Here is a 22,354-nt window from a genome sequence, read left to right as displayed (position 1 = left end):
AACACTCATTCGAAATTGTCAATTTCTAGATAAAACTGCATTGATAAATAGATTTGAAGTCAATACATTGAATACGAATTTGGTATACAATAAGATAAAATGCTCTCATTTAATGTGGATTCTTTGGGTCCTTGGCGGGAGGTTTTCACAGGTTTTGACATTGTTGTTAAGATGAAGCAATTGAAAGACCATTGGCCCTGATGGGTTACCAAATTTGAATTTTAACGGGGACCCGGAATTGTGGGCAAACATCCTCTTTAAATTCTTTTCCACAATTACATAACAGGGGATGTGCCACCCATGTGGCATTCTTCTTTTATAGTACCTATCTTCAAAAAGGGGAACATTACAAAGCCAACCAACTACTCAACACATCATCCAAGAAATATTCAGGACGGTTGGTTTGGCTATCAAATTGTAATCAGGTTTCTGTAAAAAAAATAGGAACTTTCCTTAATGAGACTGTTTTCCAATTATTGCAAGAGTTGGCTTAGAATAAAAATACACTCCCATTCTTTTTAGCGTTTGTTGAACTCACAGCTGCTTTCGACTGTGTAGACAGGATGTCATTGTGGAATACATTTTAAGGTTGGGGTATTCCTAGTTGACTGATCAATATGTTGATTTGCTTCTACCGACATACTACAATAAAAGTAAGATTGAATAATAAGGGATACCTGTGGCGTAAGGTTCACACATTTGTGGATCTCAGACAGGGGTGCAATCTTGCCTATGCAATCTCTATTTATTTGATTTGTTGGATGACTTCTCAAAATGCAGAATTGTTCCATGAAAAATCGGTCATTATAATATTCCTGCCCTACTTTTTGCTGATGATATTATCCTATTTGATAGGACTCAAATTGTACTACAATCTGTTTGTTTCAATGCATAAAGAAAAACAATGTGAAGATCAACTTATCTTAAACAGCAATTGCCTATTGAATATAATGATAATGATGTTTTATTTATATAGCGACTTAATCCAAGGTGCTTTACAGAGTACATATTTACATACAATAGCACCCAAACGAAATTGGTACTCATTTATCGACCTCGGAAGGATGAAAGGCTGACTTGGCCTTGCCAGGATTTGAACCTGCGACCTGCAGATCACGCTCAGATCGCAGCAGCGAGCGCTCAACCCACTGAGCTATCTTATCTTATATTATCTGAGCTAATATATAGGCAAACCCAACTCCAAATTTAAATGATCCATTAATGGATTCCTCTGAGTATCGTCTTTAAGTTGATCTATCTGGGTATTCCAATTTGTGATAAACCAAATATGGGGGACTTTTATATCTCCTTACAATCTAAGGTGGCCTGTTTTTATTCTGAGATGCAAAAATGTAAGTGGAAGTACTTCAATTTCACCCTGATTCCCCTCATACAATGCAATGTAGGGAAAGTTATTCCCTCAATTTTATGTGGGATAGAGACATTTCTATCATTAGATTGGAGTAATTTAAACATTCTGGAAGGTCACCTCTGGAGAAGTTGCTTCGTCCTCCCTATTTCCTTGCCATTTGTCATAATTTATCATGAACTAGGCTTGCAATTCTGGCACTGTCATGCCATGTGGATGAAATTTAAGTTATTTCCTAACATTTTAGATTCTTCTGGTGACTCATTTGTTGAATTACATAACACTGCTGTGAGTACATTGTTTTCACCCCTAAATAATTGTATGAACAATTGTGCCATATTAATGATGGAATTGGGCAGCAGTCGCCAACCACTACTGTCTACTCAATAAGTCATAAAAATAATCTTGGAGAACTTGAATGGAGCAGGGACCAAGATCAAATTAGTAAATACAAATTGTATTTTGAGTATGGGAAGATTCACAGACATTATTATGTACTCCCCAAGTATCTGGTAAGATTTCCTGATCCCAAGCTCTGCCACATTTACATGTCTTTCCACTTCAATCTCTTGGGGACCTTACAAAGATGGGGCACATTCAGGGCCATTCCCATGGAGCATAGGGTGTGTCATCTCTGCCAATAATCTACCACTATCAAATTACTTGATAACTATTTTAACATGCTATGTGGCCACAGCCAATATTAGGAAGGAATTCTTTGGTATTCGTGTATATAATTACTTTTCCTTGAACTCAGGCTACTTTTTGGATTCGAGTTATGAATGGCTCCCATATCTCTTTAATTATTCCATTGATTCATTGCCTGATCTTAATGCATGAATGTTTAGGTGTGTTCACTTATATTAATTGATTGCACACTATTAATGTAGTTTTTGCATCTTCTCTACAATTATAATAATTGTTCCTTTTTAACATACTTAATACCGGACACCAGTTTCTAAGCGCAAGACCAGGATTCAAAGCTGTGCTGTAATGCGTTATCTTGTTTAAACGACAAACATGTTGCCCATGAGCGATCCTCCCAGCCTTTGCACCTTTTTGTATTTGTGAAAAGCTTTTAATAAACTAAAATACAAAAATAATTGTTTGTTTTATATTTACTTAAAGTTGAAAAAGAATGATCCAATTTGGCCTACAAAATATGTAATCAAAATAGTGATTTCTTTCCCAAAAAGTATGAGTGGAGGAGTTTACTCTGCCTCTATACCAATTAATATCAGGGTGACAGCTAATGAGTCACTGAACATACTGTGAAAGATTAAAGAATATCAAGGCTTGCTACCGCATAATAAAATTACGCCAGTCATGAGGTCAGCAGTTTGGTTCTCAACACCCTGAAGTGTGTGCAAGCAGACACTGTGAGATGAGAGAGTGCTGAACATTCCACAAATGCACACATTTATACAAATTCTTCACAGCCTTGGACACATCGTCCAGCCCCTTTTCATGTAATACATACCTAGGGTTTGTGACCTAACTACATAACTAATTTATGCTTGAACATCTTTGCATAGTTTGCTGTTTTCCATTAAACAATTCAAATGTTTTACAAATACAAGACAATAAGGTAACATTCCTCATTTTACTCACTTATATTTGTCTACCATTTGTTCCTGAGCTTAAAGTCAGTTAGTTCCAAGGAGATAAAACAAAGATTTCTGCAGAAGAGAACGTTTAGCCATTCATTATTTTAATTTGCTGTTTGAACAGGGAAGGCACTGTTGGGACAGATGGTATCTAAATTACTGATTAGTACAGCTTTTGTTTAGCTCCAAGGTTCTTCAGTGTAGGATAAACAATCCACCTTAGCAGCTTCAACATTCTTATCTATGTTAACATCATAAAACAGCACAACGTTTATTGTGCTCTATTGAAGCCGAAAACACAAATTCTGAACATGAAACAGAAAGCAGGAGGCAATCAAAATGGTGGACAACTCAAAATAGTGCCGTAGTCAGCCTGCTTCAGGTTCATTCAATGCGATATTGCAGTGTGATGCAAATGTGCTTAGCCAATATTTACTATCAGGCACTATTATGTCAAATATATTTTCACAAACCCTCCTTTTGGCCTAAGACAAAAGCATTATTCAAACATTAGCATCATCTGAAAACCACGTATCATCATCAGAACATCCTGAATAGCTATCTTCATAAACATTGATCGCCATTAATTCCTATATGGTGATATCCTGCATTACCAGGGCATTAGTAATTTTTCCGGGCATATATGTCTTAGGTTCTAGTTTACCAACCGCTTGTGCACAACTACCCCCTATCATGGAACAAATGGCAGGAAGACAACAACAACAAAACAGTACTATGCCACCTATCATTATTAAAACTGCAAACATTCCAGTTTCCCTCTGGAACGTGTACTTCAGTGCACAAGGTGTGCAATTTATTTATTGCCTCAAATATGGTGGGGGAAGAATCGGGTAAAAAGAAACGCAACATGTGGATCCCACCATTTTGCACACTTCACCACGCTCAGCTAGAAGGATTTCTAGCACCATACTATTTTGGAGAGCCACAAATCTAATAGCCTTTTGCTCTAGTGTCATGTTATATAGGATGTCTGTAGTTTCATTGATGGTTTTCTCTAAAACCCTTGCCAATTTCCTAATATCTTGGGAGTTTATTATTTGTCCCCAAAAAGGTACAAAGGATTTAACAACATCACCCAGAATCTGTGAGGGAGTGTCACAATCCTCATCCCTCCTGGGACGAGTCTAGAAACTTCGGCAGTGGTGGCAACATATACACCTGGTAAAAGTATCCGTAAATAACAAGTACCCTTCTAGTTTCTTGGCAACCATGGATATGCTTTGTTACCACAAACAAAATAAACAGGATACCCTACGTACCGAGGTCTATCCTCACTGGCTAGTATAGCAGTATTCATACTTCCCTCAAATGTACCCATTGGCTGGGAACTATTTCTTTGTATATAAAATTGAACAGAGTGTGGACTATGGTTAATGGTATAGGAAGGAGGCATGGCATCCCTATTACCTACAGGAGCCATTTTAAAGGTAATCATGGATTGGTAGGGTCTGAAAAGTCTATCAGAAAGCCTAGTAGAAGCAACATTTAGCTTGCTCCTATTTGAAAACATGGAACACCCAAGAGGTGCCAAAACCTGCCTTTCAAACTCATTGAGATTTGTACCATCAAAATTTCCAGTGACACTATCATTCCATCTGCCAAAGAATAATGCCTTTAGTGAAGCGTAACAAGCAGTAGTTAGAGGGAGAGGATGTATGTACCAACCCAACCCTCTTTCTCAATGTTGTGGCAGATGTGAGCAGGCCCAACAATTGTTTTTATTTAAAATGGCATGTGTGGCGTTCATAATCATCAAGAGGGTATTGTTTTGATAACCCCCTCTATGTCTGAGGTCTCGAGAATGAAAAGTATGTGAATGCACAAATGGTGGAGACACCGTGGAGACACTTGCAGTTGGCAATAGAGTATCAAGTGGATGCACACTCTCTAATAGCCATAAGACAGGTATCAACGTGATTGCAATACAAACTATTATTGTGATCAGTATCCATTTGGTCCCAGGGGATTATGGCCCTTGATAGACAGGCCCATCATCAGAAAAACGGTCAGTATCCTCATTAGTACGAGTGGCCCCAAACACAGGCATAGTTCTCAGTGTCCGTTAAGAAGCCTCACTGTTAGGCTTTATTAGTTCATCCGTAGGTGGCACTTGACCACGTGGCCTATCTTACTTGAAGTAGCTTTGCCGGTTCCTGCCTCTTATCGTATGCAGCAGAGGAATTACGAGGGACTGGCTGAACGTTTGTTTCTTGTGGGTGCATAGTCCTAGCTGCACTTTCCTATTCTATTACATTAACGTAATGTCAAGCCCTAAATCTAAATCCTGTTTCGTGGTCTCAGATTGTACTTTGAAACTTCAGGTACAGAAAGATCAATAAACAGAGTGTTGACGTTTCCTGAAGAAGATGAATAAACAAGATCGGTCGATGGTGAAGAAGACAATGAAGAAGAAGCTGCAGTCTCCCCAGGCCCCACAGGCTCAGAAAATTAATTTTTAACACACTCAGTGTCGATCAAAGCAGGCTTGTTCTGAGCGTCAGGATCATCAATTTCCTTATCCTCCCCTTTATCATAGGGCAGAGGTAAAGGAATCCTCTTCACATGTGTCGCGTGGATCCATTGTCTTTTGACGGTCACTCATACAGCAGTTTGCCTGTCCAAAAGGATCTGGTGGGGCCCCTTCCAATGAGGTGCAAGGCAGGTGCCTCTCTCGAAATTCTTTAACAGGACCCAATCACCAAGTCGAAGTTGATGACCTAGACCCTTGTATTTTACAGGGAAGGCTTCTCGTACCTGTTGGTGAATCAAACGTTTTGAGTCTTATGATCACAATAATAAGACAAAAGCGGATATTCAATGTCCTTCAATTGTTTCGGTCTCATTGCATTCCATACATTGGCTGGTCTGCCCATGACAATTCCATAGTGGGAGAGCCCTGTTTTTGACTGTGCGGTCATCCGCATTGATGGTAAGGCTATTGGCAAAGCATCAGGCCATTTCAGATTGCTGTGTGCACGCACCTTGGCAATCTTATTCTTCAAAATACCATTGTGGCGTTCCACCAGGCCGGCACTATGAGCATATCTGGCCAAGTGGAAACGTTTATCAATCTGTAATTCTGCAAATACTTGCAGGATGACAGCAGCGATAAATTGTGGGCCTTTGTCGGACCAAATTACTCTCGGCAAGCCAAACCTGGGAAAATATTCCTTAAGCATGGTCTTTGCCATTGACATTGCTGTGGCGTCTTTCAGTGGTAAAGCCTCAATCCATTTGCTGAAGGCACATATCACTACCAATACATATTTGTAGTTCTGGCAACGTTCCATCTCAATTAAATCAAAATGAATCACTTTGAATGGCATGGAGGGAGCACCAAAACTGCCATTCAGTGTTAGTGTTCCCTTCCCAATGTTATGTTGTAAACATATCATACAATGATGAACCAAACATTCAGCAGTTTTCTGGATATTAGCGTTATGCCAGACGGGATCTAACTGTTTACAAATTATTTTAGCACATATGTGTATTGGGCCATGAACCATGGTGACTATAGCAGTGACATAGGTGTTGGGCAGCATCCATCTTTGTTTCTCATTATCCACCCAACAACCCCCATCATCTGGACTGGCTGGGCCCTCAGACCACTGTTTGATTTCTCTGGAGTAGCTTCAGCATGAATCTCTTTTACACTGCTAATCCATTGGTCCATTATGCAAGTATCAGTAACCCAGCTCGCTGAATCGAGCACATACATTTTTGAGGGCAGATCAGTAGCAGTCTGTTTGGCTATTCTATCAGCAAAAGTGTTTCCTTTTCCTACATCCTCTGTCACCTTTTGGTGTGCAGCACACTTCATTATTGCTAGTTGTGTAGGAAGAGCAAGTGCTGACAGCAACCGGACTCTCAGAGTGCCATGTTGAATTTCTGTTCCATGTGATGTCAAGAATCCCCTCTCAGCCCATAGTCGGCCAAAATTATGAAACCACCCCGAATGCATACTGGCTATCTGTATATATGTTTACACTAAGTCCTTCTGAAATTTCACAAGCTCTAGTTAATGCAATAATCTCTGCATCTTGCACAGAATTATGCAGAATGTCTCTTCGTTCTACAACAGTCTTTAATGTGGTGATTGCATAAGCAGCGGTGGATGTACCATCCACTAGTTTAAAACAGGATCCATCACAAAATGAGCTCCCCTTGTGGATTCTTTAAGGGGGTATTAGTCAAATCAATTCAGCCCTTGCTTTCTTGTTCTGTAACAAAAAGGCAATCATGTGACATCTTGTCACTGCAGTCTGTCTCCTGTGGAGAAGGCAATAGTTCAACCGGATTCAATGAACAACATCTCTTCATTTAGATATGCAGAGCAAATAGAATCAGCTCTTACCTTGTTAGTCGAGCTGATGTGAAATGTTGAGTCTGTGTTCTGTTTAATAGAATGTTTACGGAGTGCAGTACCATCGCGGTTAAAGAATTACCCAAATCCATACCCTTTTACGGATGCAGCGGCAGCAGCAGCTACAGCTCTCAAACATCTTGGCAAAGCGCATGCAACAGGGTCTAACGTGGAGGAAAAATAGGCGCACGGCCTATTCTTGCCACCATGTTCCTGTGTCAAAACAGCCAAAGCACATCCATCACGTTCATGCACATACAAAACAAAGCCCTCTTCGTAATTTGGTGTGCCCAAAACTGGTGATGAACACAACACAGCTTTAAGAAAATCAAAAGCGTTCTGGCAATCTAAAGGCAAAGATATGTCATTCTTTGTCAATGCCAACATAGGTTTTTATTAACTTGATCCACTGTCGACAATATGAAGCCATGCCAATTAAAGCTCTGACCTCCTTCTGTGAATTTGGAACAGACATATCAGAGATGCTTTGTATCCATTCAGGTGTCAGCCTTCTTCCCTCCTTCGACAGGAGATAGCCCAGATAGGCGACCTCCCTTTGACAATACTGGAATTTCTTCAATGAAGCCTTATGTCCATGTTCTGCTAAATGAATAGGCAGCAATACAGTGCCCTCTTTGCAAACCTCTTCGGAATCTGCAGCTAGAAGTAGATCATCTACATATTGCAAAAATGTGCACATGGAATGCAACTCAAGCATATCAAGCTGTTTTTTCAACGCTCTACTGTAGATACTTGGACTCTCAGTGTGCCATTGTGGCACACAAGTGAATGTGAACGAGCATCCCCCGAAGGTGAACGCGAACAAATATCTACTTTCACCATGTACAGGAATACTAAAGAAAGCGTTTTTCAAATCCACAACACTAAAATGTGTAGCCGTGGTTGGAATCATGGTCAGAATTGTGGTGACATTGGACACAATCAAAAACTGTGAAGCAACCACCTTATTAAATGCATGTAAATCAATAATAAACTAAAAGGAATTGCACTATCCCCTTTCTTGTAAACTGGTAAAATAGGGTTATTACACATGCTCCCCGCAATCTCTTCAATCACACCTCGGTGTATGAAATCAGAGACAATACTATTCAAGGCCTGTTCACCTTCGACCAAAATCTTATACTGCGGGATATGCAGCAATTTAACACTGTCTCAACCTGTAAAATTCCAACGTCATTGTCACTAACTGCACATAAACATGTGGGAACCTTAATTAATTTAGTTGGTAAAGGCATAGACAAAAATTGTGGAATGGAAGTTTGTTGGGGCAAAACCGTCAGATGCACTCCATTCGGAGAAAAATGAATTACAGCATTCAATTTCTTAAATAAATGCAATCCCAACAAATTTTCACCACAATTTGTCATCAACAGAAATGGACAAGAATCAGTAAATGGTCCCAGTGAAATTGGTAAAGGCTGAGAGACCGGACTAACCACTGGCGTACAAGAGAACCCTACAGAAATGTTGCTCTGCCAGGACAGTGGAATATCTGGAACCCGTGAATGATGAATAGAACACTTCTGTGCTCCTGTGTCTATCAAAAAGAGATGCTCCCTATTCCCCATCTTCATTTCAACATAGAGCCCTTTCTGATTGACGGGAATAGGTATCGGTTCCAAATCATGCTGTCCTAATAGACCAGTATATCGTCAGATGTAAAATGTTATGAAAAATAGACATTCAAAGGTTTATCCAAAATATTCCCACTATTAACAGTCTGTTGCTGATTATCTTGTGGTGGTGTAAATTGATTTCCACCAGGACGCCCTATCCCAGGACGGCCTCTGGATCGTCTACACATGGCGCCATATGTGCTATTCGATTTCTGCTGAAGGAGCAGGCATTGTGCTCGCAATTGACCTTCCTGTCTACAATATGCATACTGGTTTACGTGTACGGGACCCAGTTGTGTGCCACCCTGTGGTGTAAATTGGCCTCTGGACTGTGTATTCCCACCTCTGGCTCCTCTAGCTATTTGCTGCAATAAAACTCTAGTCTTCAAGTCTCCCTTCTTCTGTTCCACCTTCTCCTTCTCCGTATTAACCCTGTTTTCATAATACTGAGCCATGTGTAACACCTCAGATTGTAATTTTGCTTGCCATGCACTCTCAGAAGTCATAATCTGTGATTGGATTTCAGGCAACAATCCACGCACAAATTTGTCAACAAACAACCTCTTTCCTGGCTATGTACTTAAATCTTGACCGCTAAAATCAGAAAATACTTGCTCAAATCTGTTAAAATACTCTGTTGCACCCTCTGAAATCCCTTGCATGCAAGCTGTAAGCTTATCCAATATAATTTTCTTTCCAGGTACCAGAGTTTTTTATTTAGTCACTATTTTATCTAGCAACATCAGTATCACCTATGGCGGTTTCTCCCCAGATTTCTTTTCCCCATCTGCTTGGACTAAGGCATCCCATGTATCACCCTTCCCTGCCTGATCATCTATAGTTCTAATCTGCTTCCACTAATCCGCAGGAAGGATCATGGGAAACAACAAATCTATATCACCCAGCGTGAAAACGGACAAATGCAAGACAGATTCTATTACTATTACCTCTATAATGCCTCAGTTATGGTCTGAACACTACATGATATCCTTCACCTTAGAAGCCACCACTCCCATGAACAATAGTATCTTTGCTCCTACTGCACCTACTAGAAATAAAAGAAACATCACCCCTGAAAATCTCATCCCCCTCATCCTCCCCACCCTAAACTCCATCCCAGATCAGTCTGACCCAGCCTATATGATAGAAAAGTACAATGAAGTGATACTTGCCTCACTGGACGCTATCACACCTCTGAAAATTAGGAAGAGCAAACCCCGCCAACACCTAAATTCCTGGTTCACACCCCTACTGAAAGACATCAGACAAAAGAAACGCCTCAGCGAAAAAACTTGGAGATCAGACCCTTCAGACACTTACAAAAATAACCTAAAGAAACTAGTTGCCCTCTACAAAAAAGAAATTATCCTTGCGAAACAAACATCTTACAACACCCTTGTCACCCAAGCTAAATCAAACACTAAAGAATTGTTCGCCATCCTAAAGGAGGTAGAATCCCCTATCCAAGCTCCCGACTCCTGCATCAAGGACAAGAGCTGGTGCACAGGTATACAAAACGCCCTTGCCAATAAGATAACAATGCTCCAGGCCAAGATTGACAATAAAAAAGCATCTATAATTGGCCCTAATATTTCCACCTCCAAGGCCACCATGAACTCACCTCCTACTCTGAAATTCACCCCTTCACCACCTGTATCGAACATCCCCCCCTTCTACTTCTGCAAAGTCTCCATTAAAGAAGTCGCGAAAGTCATCCTTACCCTCAAACCCTCCAACTGCCAGGGCGATACATGTCCAGCCCAAATTATAAAAGATGCTGCCCGTGAACTCTCACCCTTCATTACCAAACTCATAAACGCCTCTTTCACTTCAGGCACCATACCCAGCAAACCTGAAGCACTCTTGGGTCCTCCCCCTCCTCAAAAAGCAAACCCTGGACCCATCTATCACAACTAATTACCGTCCCATAACCACTGTGCCGTTCTTACTGAAAATCCTGGACAAAGTAGCTTATTTACAAATTCAACACCACCTGGAACTCAACCATCTCCTAAGAGTTCCGACAGTCTGGCTTCAGACCACAGCATGGGACTGAGACTGCACTGCTGGACCTTAAGGCCCAAATAGACACATTAAGAGACAAAGGTACGACTTCCCTCCTACTACTCCTCGACCTCTCTGCCGCATTCGACCTGGTAGACCATGCTATACTCTGCAATCACGGCAGCCTGCTTCTCCCATGAAGCAGTCACATGGATCCAGTCCTTCCTAGACAACAGAACAATGCGAGTCTTCTCCCCTTTAGCTGCTGCAGACCCTGCATCTATCTCATGTGGCGTACCCCAAGGTTCATGTGTATCCCCTACCCTCTATAATATCTTCACAAAGCCCCTTTTCGATGATCTAGACGGTCTGGGTATCACCTACACTAACTATGCAGATGATACACAGATCCTCATCCCGCTGACGGGAGATTATGACAAGGATTTGGCCTTTGTGAATAGAATCTACCTCATCATCCAGGCATGGATGGCCTCTCACGGTCTATGCCTGAATGATGACAAAACTGAACTCCTCGTCCTAGGTACCTCCTCAAACATCAAAAAACTAGGCCATAACTATGACTCCTTCATAATCGACAATGACATCATTACGGTGGCCAAGGTAGTTAAAACCCTTGGCTTCGATATAGAATCTACGCTTACCTTTGGTAAACAAGGGAGTGCCATGGCCTCAGCCACGTCCTACACTTGCAAATTATTCAGAGCAGCCAAGCCCTTCCTCTCTCCTAACAACTGCGTCACCCTAGCAAGAGCTCTAATCCTGTCAAAACTCGATTACTGCAACGCCCTCTACTTAGGCAGCAACAAATACATCACCGACAAAATATAGACACTTCAAAATAACGCCCTGAGAGCCGCCCTAAACTTCCCTAAAAATGCCCACATATCTGACGTCAGGAGATCTACCAACTGGCTTTCCACTAAAGATAAGATCCTCCTGAAAACAGCCTCCCTTACACACAAATGCCTTAACCAAGCAGCCCTGCAATACCTTATAGACAGGTTCACTAGACATACAACCTCTCGCCCCCTATGAAAAGCTAACTCCAACCTCCTACTAGTACCCAGATTCAAACTTACCAAATCTGGGGGGAGTAGCTTCGCTGTCAAAGCAGCACAACACTGGAACTCCCTTCACCCTGCCTTAAGGGAAGATCTCCCATACCGGCAATTCAGAACTAACCTGATCGAACGATTAAAAGAACATGATACCTAACTTCACTCCGCTGACAACTGGGATATCAGGCATACCCCCTATACCTATTCTGCGTTAATTATATTCCACTCCTGTCTCATTGTAAATTTACTGTATATACTCTGTATCACCTGACTTGACATGCCACAGCAATGTAACTGTAGCTGTACTTCTATGTTTAAATCTGTAACCCGTAACTTAAGTTGAACAATCCTCTTGCTGCCTTTGCACCCGAATACCCCTGGGTCTGGTGCGCTATATAAGTAAATAAACAAACAAACAAAACATTTCTTTGTAAAATCCTGTTGGATTCTTCCTAATATCTGGAATTGATTGCCTAATGGTATTCACTTCCTGTCTAGAAAATCGGAGATGGACAAACTGTGAGATATAATGTGCTGCAATAGAAGTGACAGGTGTTCCTGCTACGGCATCAGCTGGAATCTCTACTTTTGGAACAAATGTCGGAGGAACCTCCCTCATCGGAAATTGTAAAGAAGGCAGATCTGAACGTCTATTAAGTAGTAAGGCCAAATCAAGTGACAAAGAAGTCAATGCAGTATCGGGCGAAAATGCTCTTTTATAAATAACCATCAAATCTGCGGGATAACATACCTTTTTCTTCATATATTCATACTGTAAATACTCAACCTTCAACTGTAACACTTTCCTTTGCTTTTCCGGAGCATACTGTCTAAACGTGTCATGCACTTCAATGGGAGAAATTGAAACATCCCAAATCCATCTAAGAGCGTCTCTTGTACAAAAGCACATTTCTTCACTCATTGGTTTCAATGAAGGAAGCAATCGCTTCTGCACATTTTCATCCATCTCATCTTTCTGTAACGGATCTAGCTCCCTTTTAAACTCAAATACCTTTGCTACATGCTCATATACTTTTGCTGCAGTGTCCCTTGAGCGGGCAAGGACATTCAAATCCCGCAACCCCTGTGGTACATTCATGTCTGTGAAATCACTCCATATATCAACTAAATGCGTTCCCATCCGTTCTATCAAAATATTCTGTTCAGGAATACCCCATTGGTCAGAAATGGCAACTAAAGCAGCCGATTAATCACCCTCTTCTATGTACTTCTCAGCCCACATATACAATTATTTTTTTCTGTCTTTAGTTACTGTGCCATGAGTCACTATTCTTGAATCAGCTCCTACCCCTTCAACCACTACAGGTGGAGCAGAACCACCTGGCAAAGAGAGTTTATACAAATCTCATTCAGTAGGCAGCGGAGGAAATACTGCTGCTGGTGCAGGCGGAACTATTGGGATGGCAACTGTTGGCACAGGTGCAGGACGAGGAACAACAACGGGAGGAAGAGGAGCAAGAACGGGAGGAGGCACATAAGGAGGCGGTGCAGTTGAAACAGTTGTACGCTCATTCAATAATTCAATAATTAACTCGTCTGATGTATGAAAGTCCTGAGAGGGATATATATTTTGCACATCTAATTGGAGATCTCTGTCCATACCTCTAATGGATTCTGACTGTTTCTGCTGATCATGCAACAATGCTTTCTCAGCATTCGTCATGTGCCTATGCACATGCTTTTATTTACGTTTGAGTTTCTGCATAGCTTCCTTCCTCCAATCTCTAACTGAATCAAATGCTGCAGGCCTAGCCTTTTTTCTCAACAATACAGATTCTAAATGCTCTAGGCGGGCAATTTCAAAACTACCATAAACTGACCACTGAAGTTGGGTCTTGTCTGTCTGTGCCAAATAGCATTAAATATGGTAACTCCCAGGCCGTTCTTACAATACATATGATAAGCAGGCGACCCTTCGTGTGGTTCCAGTTGGCCATGTCCCATAGATTGTCTTCCCCTGTGGAAAAATACAGCGAAGCAGGATGACAACTTCTCAGGCATAGTTAAATCACAATATTACCTGGCGACGTTTGTATTTGCAAACACAACACTTTCAACAAAACAAATATCAGGATTTTTAGAAATCGGGGCATGACTCACCTGATTTCAACCAAAAAAGGTCCAATGGACATCAATTCATCATGGCTGGTGTTTTCGTCAAACAAGCCTCGATATAGGGACCCTCATCGTGATGCCCTCTAAATGCTGTCTAGCATCCAGGGATTGGGCGTGCAGTACTGCAGAGGAATTGCGTCTCACTTTGCAGGGCGCCCTGTCACTCTCCGACCCCAGTCCGGTGGTCTCGTCTTTGTCCTGGCGATGTGGCATCAATCTTGAGGGTCCCTATTTGGGCACCATCTGAAAGATTAAAGAATATCAAGGCTTACAACCGCATAATTGAAATACGCCAACCACGAGGTCAAAGTTACAATTGTACTTTATTGAAAAACAGCTGTTTTTTTTCTCAACACCTTGCAGTGTGTGTAACCAGACACAGTGAGATGAGAGAGTGCTGAACATTCCACAAATGCACATATTCATACAAATTCTTCACAGCCTTGGACACATCGTCCAGCCTCTCTTCATGTAATACATAACCTAGGGTTTGTGACCTAACTACATAACTAATTCATGCTTAAACATCTTTGCATAGTTTGCTGTTTTCCATCAAACAATTCACATGTTTTCCAAATACAAGACACAAAGCTAACATTCCTCATTTTACTCGCTTATATTTATCTACCATTTGTTCTTGAGTTTAAAGTCAGTTAGTCCCAAGGAGAGAAAACAAGGATTTCTGCAGAAGAGCACGTTTAGCCATTTTACTTTGCTGTTTGAACAGGGAAGGCACAGTTGGGACAGATAGTATCTAAATTACTGATTAGTACAAATTGTGTTTAGCTCAAAGGTTCTTCTGTGTAGGATAAACATTCCACCTTAGCAGCTTCAACATTCTTATCTATGTTAACATCATAAAGCAGCACAAAGTTTATTTTGCTCTGTTGAAGCCGAAAACACAAATTCTGAACATGGAACAAAAAGCAGGAGGCGATCAAAATGGTGGACAACTCAAAATGGCGGCGTAGTCAGCCTGTTTCAGGTTGATTCAATGCGATATTACAGTGCGTGCAAATGTGCTTAAACCAATATTTACTATCAGGTGGTATTATGTGAAATATATTTTCACAACTGCACCTGATAATGAAATATCAAATACATAACATATATAAAACAACACAATGCGGGTGGCAGCACACCATACAGCATGATCCACTAAAAAAGTCCTAATAACCCATTACGAATGCCAATTGTATTAATTGCATGGCTTTCTATGAATTTTTCTATATCATTCTGTGCATCTCTTTGTTCGTATTAAAGGGCATCATGCAGAAGTCAGACAATTCTTTGTTCTGGTTGGTTATACAATCAAGTACTTTCTGCATCACTTTTGGAGGTGCCTTCTCCTATTTTTCTAGGGCTCATTTGGAGTTAATAAGGTCAGGCAGGTTAATGCACTCAATGTGAACAGTTGTCTCAGGAAAGGGTGATTTTAACCTGACCCTTGTTGGTCTTATGTTTATCAGTGTGAGTGAGAGCTTTTGCATCATATTGCTCACGGTTTCACAGAAAATGCACTGTGCATAGTGTAATTCTGTTTATTCAGATCACCAGGACGATTTAATACTTTCAGTTTTATCAGTGTTCTTACTTGATTCTTTTCTCACGCTAGATTCCGTATTTGACTTTGTGTGTTTCCCAATGTTTATCCGTATTGACATGTCCACATCAATCATGTTTTCTTCCAATTTGCTACCATACTGGCACCTTCAAAACAGTGCGGACTGGGTCAGGGCTTCGCATATGAATGAGTCCTTGTCCTCACGGTGAATGTTGCTCTTTTCCCCGCTGGTCTTCTCTTCCTTCCCGTTTTCCTGTTCCTTGCCCTGTGTTTCTCCTTGTGCCTTCTGGCCTCCTGTCTGTCCCTACCTCTTGTTGGTTGCCTGGCCCTCTATGAAGTTCCCTGCTCACTTCTCTGTGCTTTGCCTCCTGGAGTGCCTCCCTGCTTCACAGTGCATCCAGTGCCTGGACATCCCTGATAACAGCTGCCAGCATCTTTTGAGGTCAATTATGGAGCAAGGTATGATTCAGGAACAGTCCCCAGTGTACCCTACAGGGAATGCCTTTCTACTGCCCTTTTCCTACTGTATTTTTCACCATGAACAGCTCTGTCCACAGCACTGGATGCAGCATCGGAGGAATACCAGATGCAAGACAGCAGCGAGACGCACTACTCAAACCATGTTGCAAAGAAAGACAGTAATTCAGTGACAAGGATTTGAATATAGCTTGCATATACATTTGTCAGAATTGGAAAACAACCACAACTGGACTCTAACAGTACTGTTGTGGTCTGCCACATACTGACTCATCATTATCTTTGTATGGCAGTTCAAATATTTTAGAGAATTAAATAGTGTTGTCCTCCTTACGCTGATCTTGGGAGAGGTCCTAAAAGGGATCCTAACTGCACACGCATCCACCACCGTGGGTGAAGAGGGACTACAAGGGAGTTGCAAGCAGGGTGCAGATGTAGCAGATGATCTGGGATGGATAATGAGTGCAGGGAAAATGGGAGCACTTGAAGAGGAGAAGTAAGGTCGAGTGGAGATATCAGTAATTGGAAAGGTGGTATTTGAAGAGTAAGGTCTTTCGGATCCTTCCTGAAGTACATGGTTGAGAGGGTTACTCCTGTTTGTGTTATCTTTTTCCAGAGATAGGCTGCCTCTGCACAGTTGTAATGTATTTCAGGAGAAAAATACCCTTCATTGGTATAAACCGTATCCTCATTCTGTTAAAAATTCAAATCTGAGTAAACAATAGGAAATGGTTAAACAGAGAAAATCACAACTCTAGATAACTACTCGTAGTATGCTGTAGTTCTGATATGACGGTCCTTTTAGATGAGTCAAGACATGATATGATATGATTGGTTATTTATAATGCACTTCATACCCAGAGGTTTCTAAGCGTAGACCTCGGGATCGAACCTGTGTTGCTCTGTGTCGTCTTGCTTCCAAGGCGAGCGCGTTGCCACTTAGCAACCCCCCACCCGAGACATCTCTCCACTACAATCAAAACTAAATTGCTTTTGGTTTAGTGCTCATATAATACTTTTTTATGTTGAAGTGGATAGCTCTCAAACATGATGTTGTAAGATGGCACACAACATTTATATTAGTTTATCACTCATACATTGTTTTCAGAAGATCATAAGTTCTAAAATGAAAAAAGAATACACAGAAAAGAGAATAATAATGAGCGTTAAAAAATCAAAAATCTATAAATATTTGTTAATTATCAATATTCCCAGTTGACTTCTAATGCATATGAACATTGCATCACTGAGTTTGTCAATAACATGTTGGTGCAGTCAAATATCCAGACAAAATAATTACATCACAATAAATGCAAGTTTAAACATCAGAACAGAAATCTTAGCAAAGCATGAAGTCTAATTGCAAGGTTCTAGTGGTTTCACCTTTGAGGCAATAAAAGAAAGATCTGAGAGGCAAGTAAGCATATAAATCATACATATGGCGATTCAACATTTGATCAATGCAACATTCTTTAGCCAGTTTAGACCAAAATGTATTTTTCGGTTGGCTAGAATTATCACATGCTTAACGCTGTTCATATGTGTGAACTTCTTTGCTTTGTTTGTTGACCATTTGGAATCTTCACCAACTGACTTTTTTCTAACAAACACGACTCACAGGATTGAACATTGTAGGGACCTTGCTATATGATGGACATTAATCTAAAGGATCTCTCAAATAACAGCCTATCCTGAGGACAATCTAATGGAAGGACCATTTACCATGCTAAGCATTTCATCTATACTTACTCTGTGGTAAACGATATATATATCCATTGGAACTTGCTAGAAGGAATACTTATCACTGATGAACAGGGATGTGAACCTTTGAAGTGTTAAGTTAAGTTTCATCAACTAGGTTTGCAAAAACAGAATATAAAGTCACATCTTTAATAAATACTGATAAGTGCAAACATTCAATGAAAGTGCTACTAAATGATGATCCCATTAACCCATTTGACATATTTGAGATCTGCTTTGTATGGTATGATTAACTCTTCTTGGGACCCATCCTAAATAAAAAAAAGAGCTACTCAAAATAGTGAAAACAGAGACTGGTATGGTGATGCAATGGTGATGCAAGTCTGACCCCTCATTTTACCAGGCATGCACCCCCTTTACAGCAACCCGTATATAGGGTGGTGTAGGGGAAGCAAACCTAGTCCCCATTGCCATTCCCTGGACTTGAAGTTAATACCTGGAATGAAATACATTGTTGAGTACAATGAACAAGTCACTCTCAAAAAGCATTTTATTATGCACCAGGAAGTTGTCAGAATGAGTATCAAGAAATGACTCCATAGCCTTCAAACAAATATAATTGACTATGGATCTGTTTGAAAATAACTGCAGATTCAACATTCTAAAAATACAACACTTCCTTAATTGAATAGTTACAATCATGCCAGGTTTGCAATTTGGGGCAGAGTTCATTAATAGGATCAGTGGATTATTTTTCTTTAACAACTGGTTATCTTGAAGAGGGAATGTCGAAATCTACCCCTGTCTCCCATCCCACCAGACACACAAACCGGAAGAAGAACCGAGGTATCATGACCATTCGTACCATCCCGACCGGCCCCTACTGCTCACCTGATTGACAAATACGTTGAAAGTTATCCACTCTGCCCACCATACAGCCCAGGGCCAGCACAGACACTGCCTAGAGTGGATGAAAAGCTGAGGACCATGTAGGATAAGGTCTGAAGTCTGTAGGAATCAGGACACAGGAATAAATAACAAGATCACATATCAGTGATTGGTTGTTTTTAGCTGTTCTACAATATTCCTAACAATGTTTTCTGTTTTTAATATGTTGATATGAGATATTTAAAGCCAATGGAGACAGAACATCAATATTACTGATGGTGGTATTTTCAAAAGAGAAGTAATTTAAGCATGTCAATGCATTACTGTATCCAAAAACATCAATCTTTGCACTAACTGCATTGAATTCTTGGGCAATAGAAAAGAGAGTGCTGAATCTTAATCTGAGTAGAATTAACAGAGGCAGGAATTAATAATAAATAGTGGTTCCAGGTGTCTCTTTTGTTTTTGGGGAGTCAATGCCGGGTTAGCCCCCTGCTGAACAAATGTTTAAAATGTCTTGTTTTTAGTGTATCAAAAGTCTATAATTGATGATTAAACCAGAGCCAAGGAAAATGTATTTAATACAATTGTTTTGTGCCCAAGCTTTTGATAAGAGGCAGTGTCCTACTACTATACTTTGTACCATGTTAAGATCAGAAATATAAGGATCATACTGGAAACCTCATAAATGATATACAAGTGTGACCATATCTTTTCAGAAGGATGATTATGGGTTTCTCACCTCAAAACATTTCTTTATATGACATATTATACATTAGAATTTGGAGTGGAAATGGTTGATAAACCGGTTCTAACAAATAGCTATTGAAATTAAGGACATTTTGTTCAAAATGTTGTTAACAGTTTCCATCCCAAAACGTGGTTGAGATTTAAGAAATACATGATTGAGCATACAAGAATGAACACATTATGTACATCTGTACACATTTTTTGATGCAGGAGGTCTGGTGAATGTTTAGTGAGCCAGCATATTTTTTTTAGAATGGTTCTCATAGATTTAATATTGAAAATGTTTGATCATACTAGGCCTACTTACGATTCATTGTAATGAATGAATGTATCCTGTGTTGGGAAGAGGAGAGGGAAAACATCCCCCTCCTACATTGTACGGCTTACTATTTTAGGACCAGGTGAGATCTAAATTGTGCAGTTTTTGTAACGTTTTCTAATGGAGAGGGTGGAATTATGGGTTAGCCCACATTAAACAATTGTTTATTTGTGTCGTTTTGATCATTTGTATTTGTATTTATTACATTTTATATAGTGCATTAATTCAAAGCGCTTCACATACAACAATGTTGTTGCAACATTGATAATGCTTTCCTCAATCAGATTTTATGAATATTGGGTAAAATAATTATTTTTCCAAAACTTTTAAGAGCTGGGTCAGACACCAGCCCCTCCCTATAAACCTTAATATCTGAAAACATGAGATTAAAAAAATATATACATTTGAAAAAAGGCTGATTTTACGGTATAGTATGAATGTCTGATGGTTGAGGCTGATGATGGGCACCAAGCTCAAAACAATTATTTATAGCATGTTTTGCTGAGTAGATATAACATTGAACATGTATTAATATGGATATGATAGGTACTGCATAATGAAACAAGAGATCCTTCATCAAAAACATTGATAAGTGTGGGTAACCTGGCTGGGGTTCCTCTAATGTACCTTCATTACTTTCATAACTGGTGAAATTATTATGTATTTAGTCAATGCTTCTGAATTTTCTTTGATCCATAGCAGATAAGGAACACAGACTTGGCTGATTTCTCAATGGGTCAGGGAATTAGCATGTTAGCTGATAATGCAGATAGATGCCAATGAGCTACACAGCAATTTCAAAATAATGAAGTCTTTGTGCAATCAATGTTGTGCAAGTGTACAGGTATTCATAATACATTGTAGAATCCTTCTGAGAAGGGTGGCATTGGTCCAGCCATTAGGAAGATGGAATTCTGCTAATTAACCTCTGATTGTTCTGTCCCCATGACTCAATTCCTCACCTTCCCTTACCCAGTGCCTCACCATATCTACTTGGCAGCCGTGCCACCCCATCCAAGGCATACATGGAGATTCTTGCACCCCTCTTCAGTCTCCCTCTGTTTGAAATCAGCCGATATCATACCCCACTTACTCTCAAGGACACCAATTACCACAGCACTGTGGCCACTACGTTGTCCGCTTTGGTCAGTGTTTTCCAATAACCCTTTCATCCCTGGCCCTCCAGGGATTCTAAAAGCCTTATATAGACGAAGCCTTCCTTATTTGCACTGGCTTTTAAATTCAGTTTTTGTGTACCTGATATTTTATTTTCACATGTTTTTATCAGTGTCAATTTATTGACTCTTGTGCCAAATCTTGATGGTGACTGAAAGTAATATGTAAACCAGTAACAATTGCGGGGTACATTGTGTCTTTATTTTGTTATCTGTCAAAACAATACATAGATTTATAATCACAACACTAGTTTTGATATCATAATTTTATAATCAGCACACAAAATTGAGTAATAACTGAGAAAGTATTGCTGAAAATATGGCTTGCCAATCTCAAAGGGAGGATATTTCATGTTGAATCCACTCACTATTTCTATTCTATGTCTGATATGGCTGTGAATTATGATAAGCGAGGTAGAAGTTGAAGCTGATATGAGCGAGGCAAATTCATAATACTACTTATTTGTGGACTGAGGTCGATCTCTTCGGGAGGTCCCACTGACTTTATAGTAAAGTTCTGCATAATAGTAGTGAAGAAAAGGAAGAGCTCCATCCGAGCAAGTCCCTCACCCAGGCAGCTTCGTTTCCCTGGAAAAAAAGAACCAAAATGCTTTTTAAAGACATATTTATGAAAAGTGGGTAAAATGCTAATTGGTTGTGTAGAGGAGTACTTAATATATTCTAGTGGATGCGGCCTTCAGAACAACACACCTTAGTACTGCATCATCACTGTAAAAAGACGTGTTCATGTTTGTTATGCCAAAGAAAATTATGAGGCCAGGTCTCAAGGATATATGCCTGAAAATCCATTGTAAATGACATGTTCAAACTGCTTTTGTCATGCTTTTGCCATGGCCACCGTTTCAGTTCACTCCCTTGGATGTCTCAGTTATTTCCAGTATAGCTCTTTATGCCCCAGTTCTGCACATTTGAATATGCCCACCACAGGTCTGCTTGATGTCACTTGATCCGCACCAGTTCTGTGCCATGGATCCCGCTTAATCCCAGTCATGCACAATGCGCCTCACACTACTCCAGTTCTGCCCCATGTGACCCACCTCTTCCTGACATGGCTCTCACGTTCTTAGTTCTTCGTTGGTGATTCTCGCCACACCATTTCTTCCAAATGACACTCATCACTGCAGTAGTTTTACCCCACATCTGCTCTCTGTGGTCCTCACTGTCCCAATTGATCCTAATATATGGCTTTCTGTTGCAATTCAGTCCGTTATAGCTAACTTTTCCCCAGTTCCGCTACGTCACT

The 22,354-nt window shown here is 40.4% G+C and overlaps 1 protein-coding gene across 1 annotated transcript in view; it reads right to left on the bottom strand.

The window, feature by feature from the left end:
* Positions 1–21,278: 21,278 nt before the first annotated feature.
* LOC138566780 (cytochrome P450 2G1-like) overlaps positions 21,279–22,354 on the bottom strand; it is a 552,906-nt gene continuing 551,830 nt past the window's right edge. The window contains exon 9 of the mRNA XM_069644432.1: positions 21,279–21,678. Within this exon, the coding sequence (XP_069500533.1) occupies positions 21,491–21,678 (188 nt within the window). The 3' untranslated portion in view covers positions 21,279–21,490. The remainder of the gene's footprint in view (positions 21,679–22,354) is intronic.

Source organism: Ambystoma mexicanum, chromosome 2p (assembly GCF_040938575.1).
Source record: "Ambystoma mexicanum isolate Mex_15411 chromosome 2p, UKY_AmexF1_1, whole genome shotgun sequence".
NCBI lineage: Eukaryota > Metazoa > Chordata > Amphibia > Caudata > Ambystomatidae > Ambystoma > Ambystoma mexicanum.
This window is presented reverse-complemented; position numbering and strand designations above follow the sequence as displayed.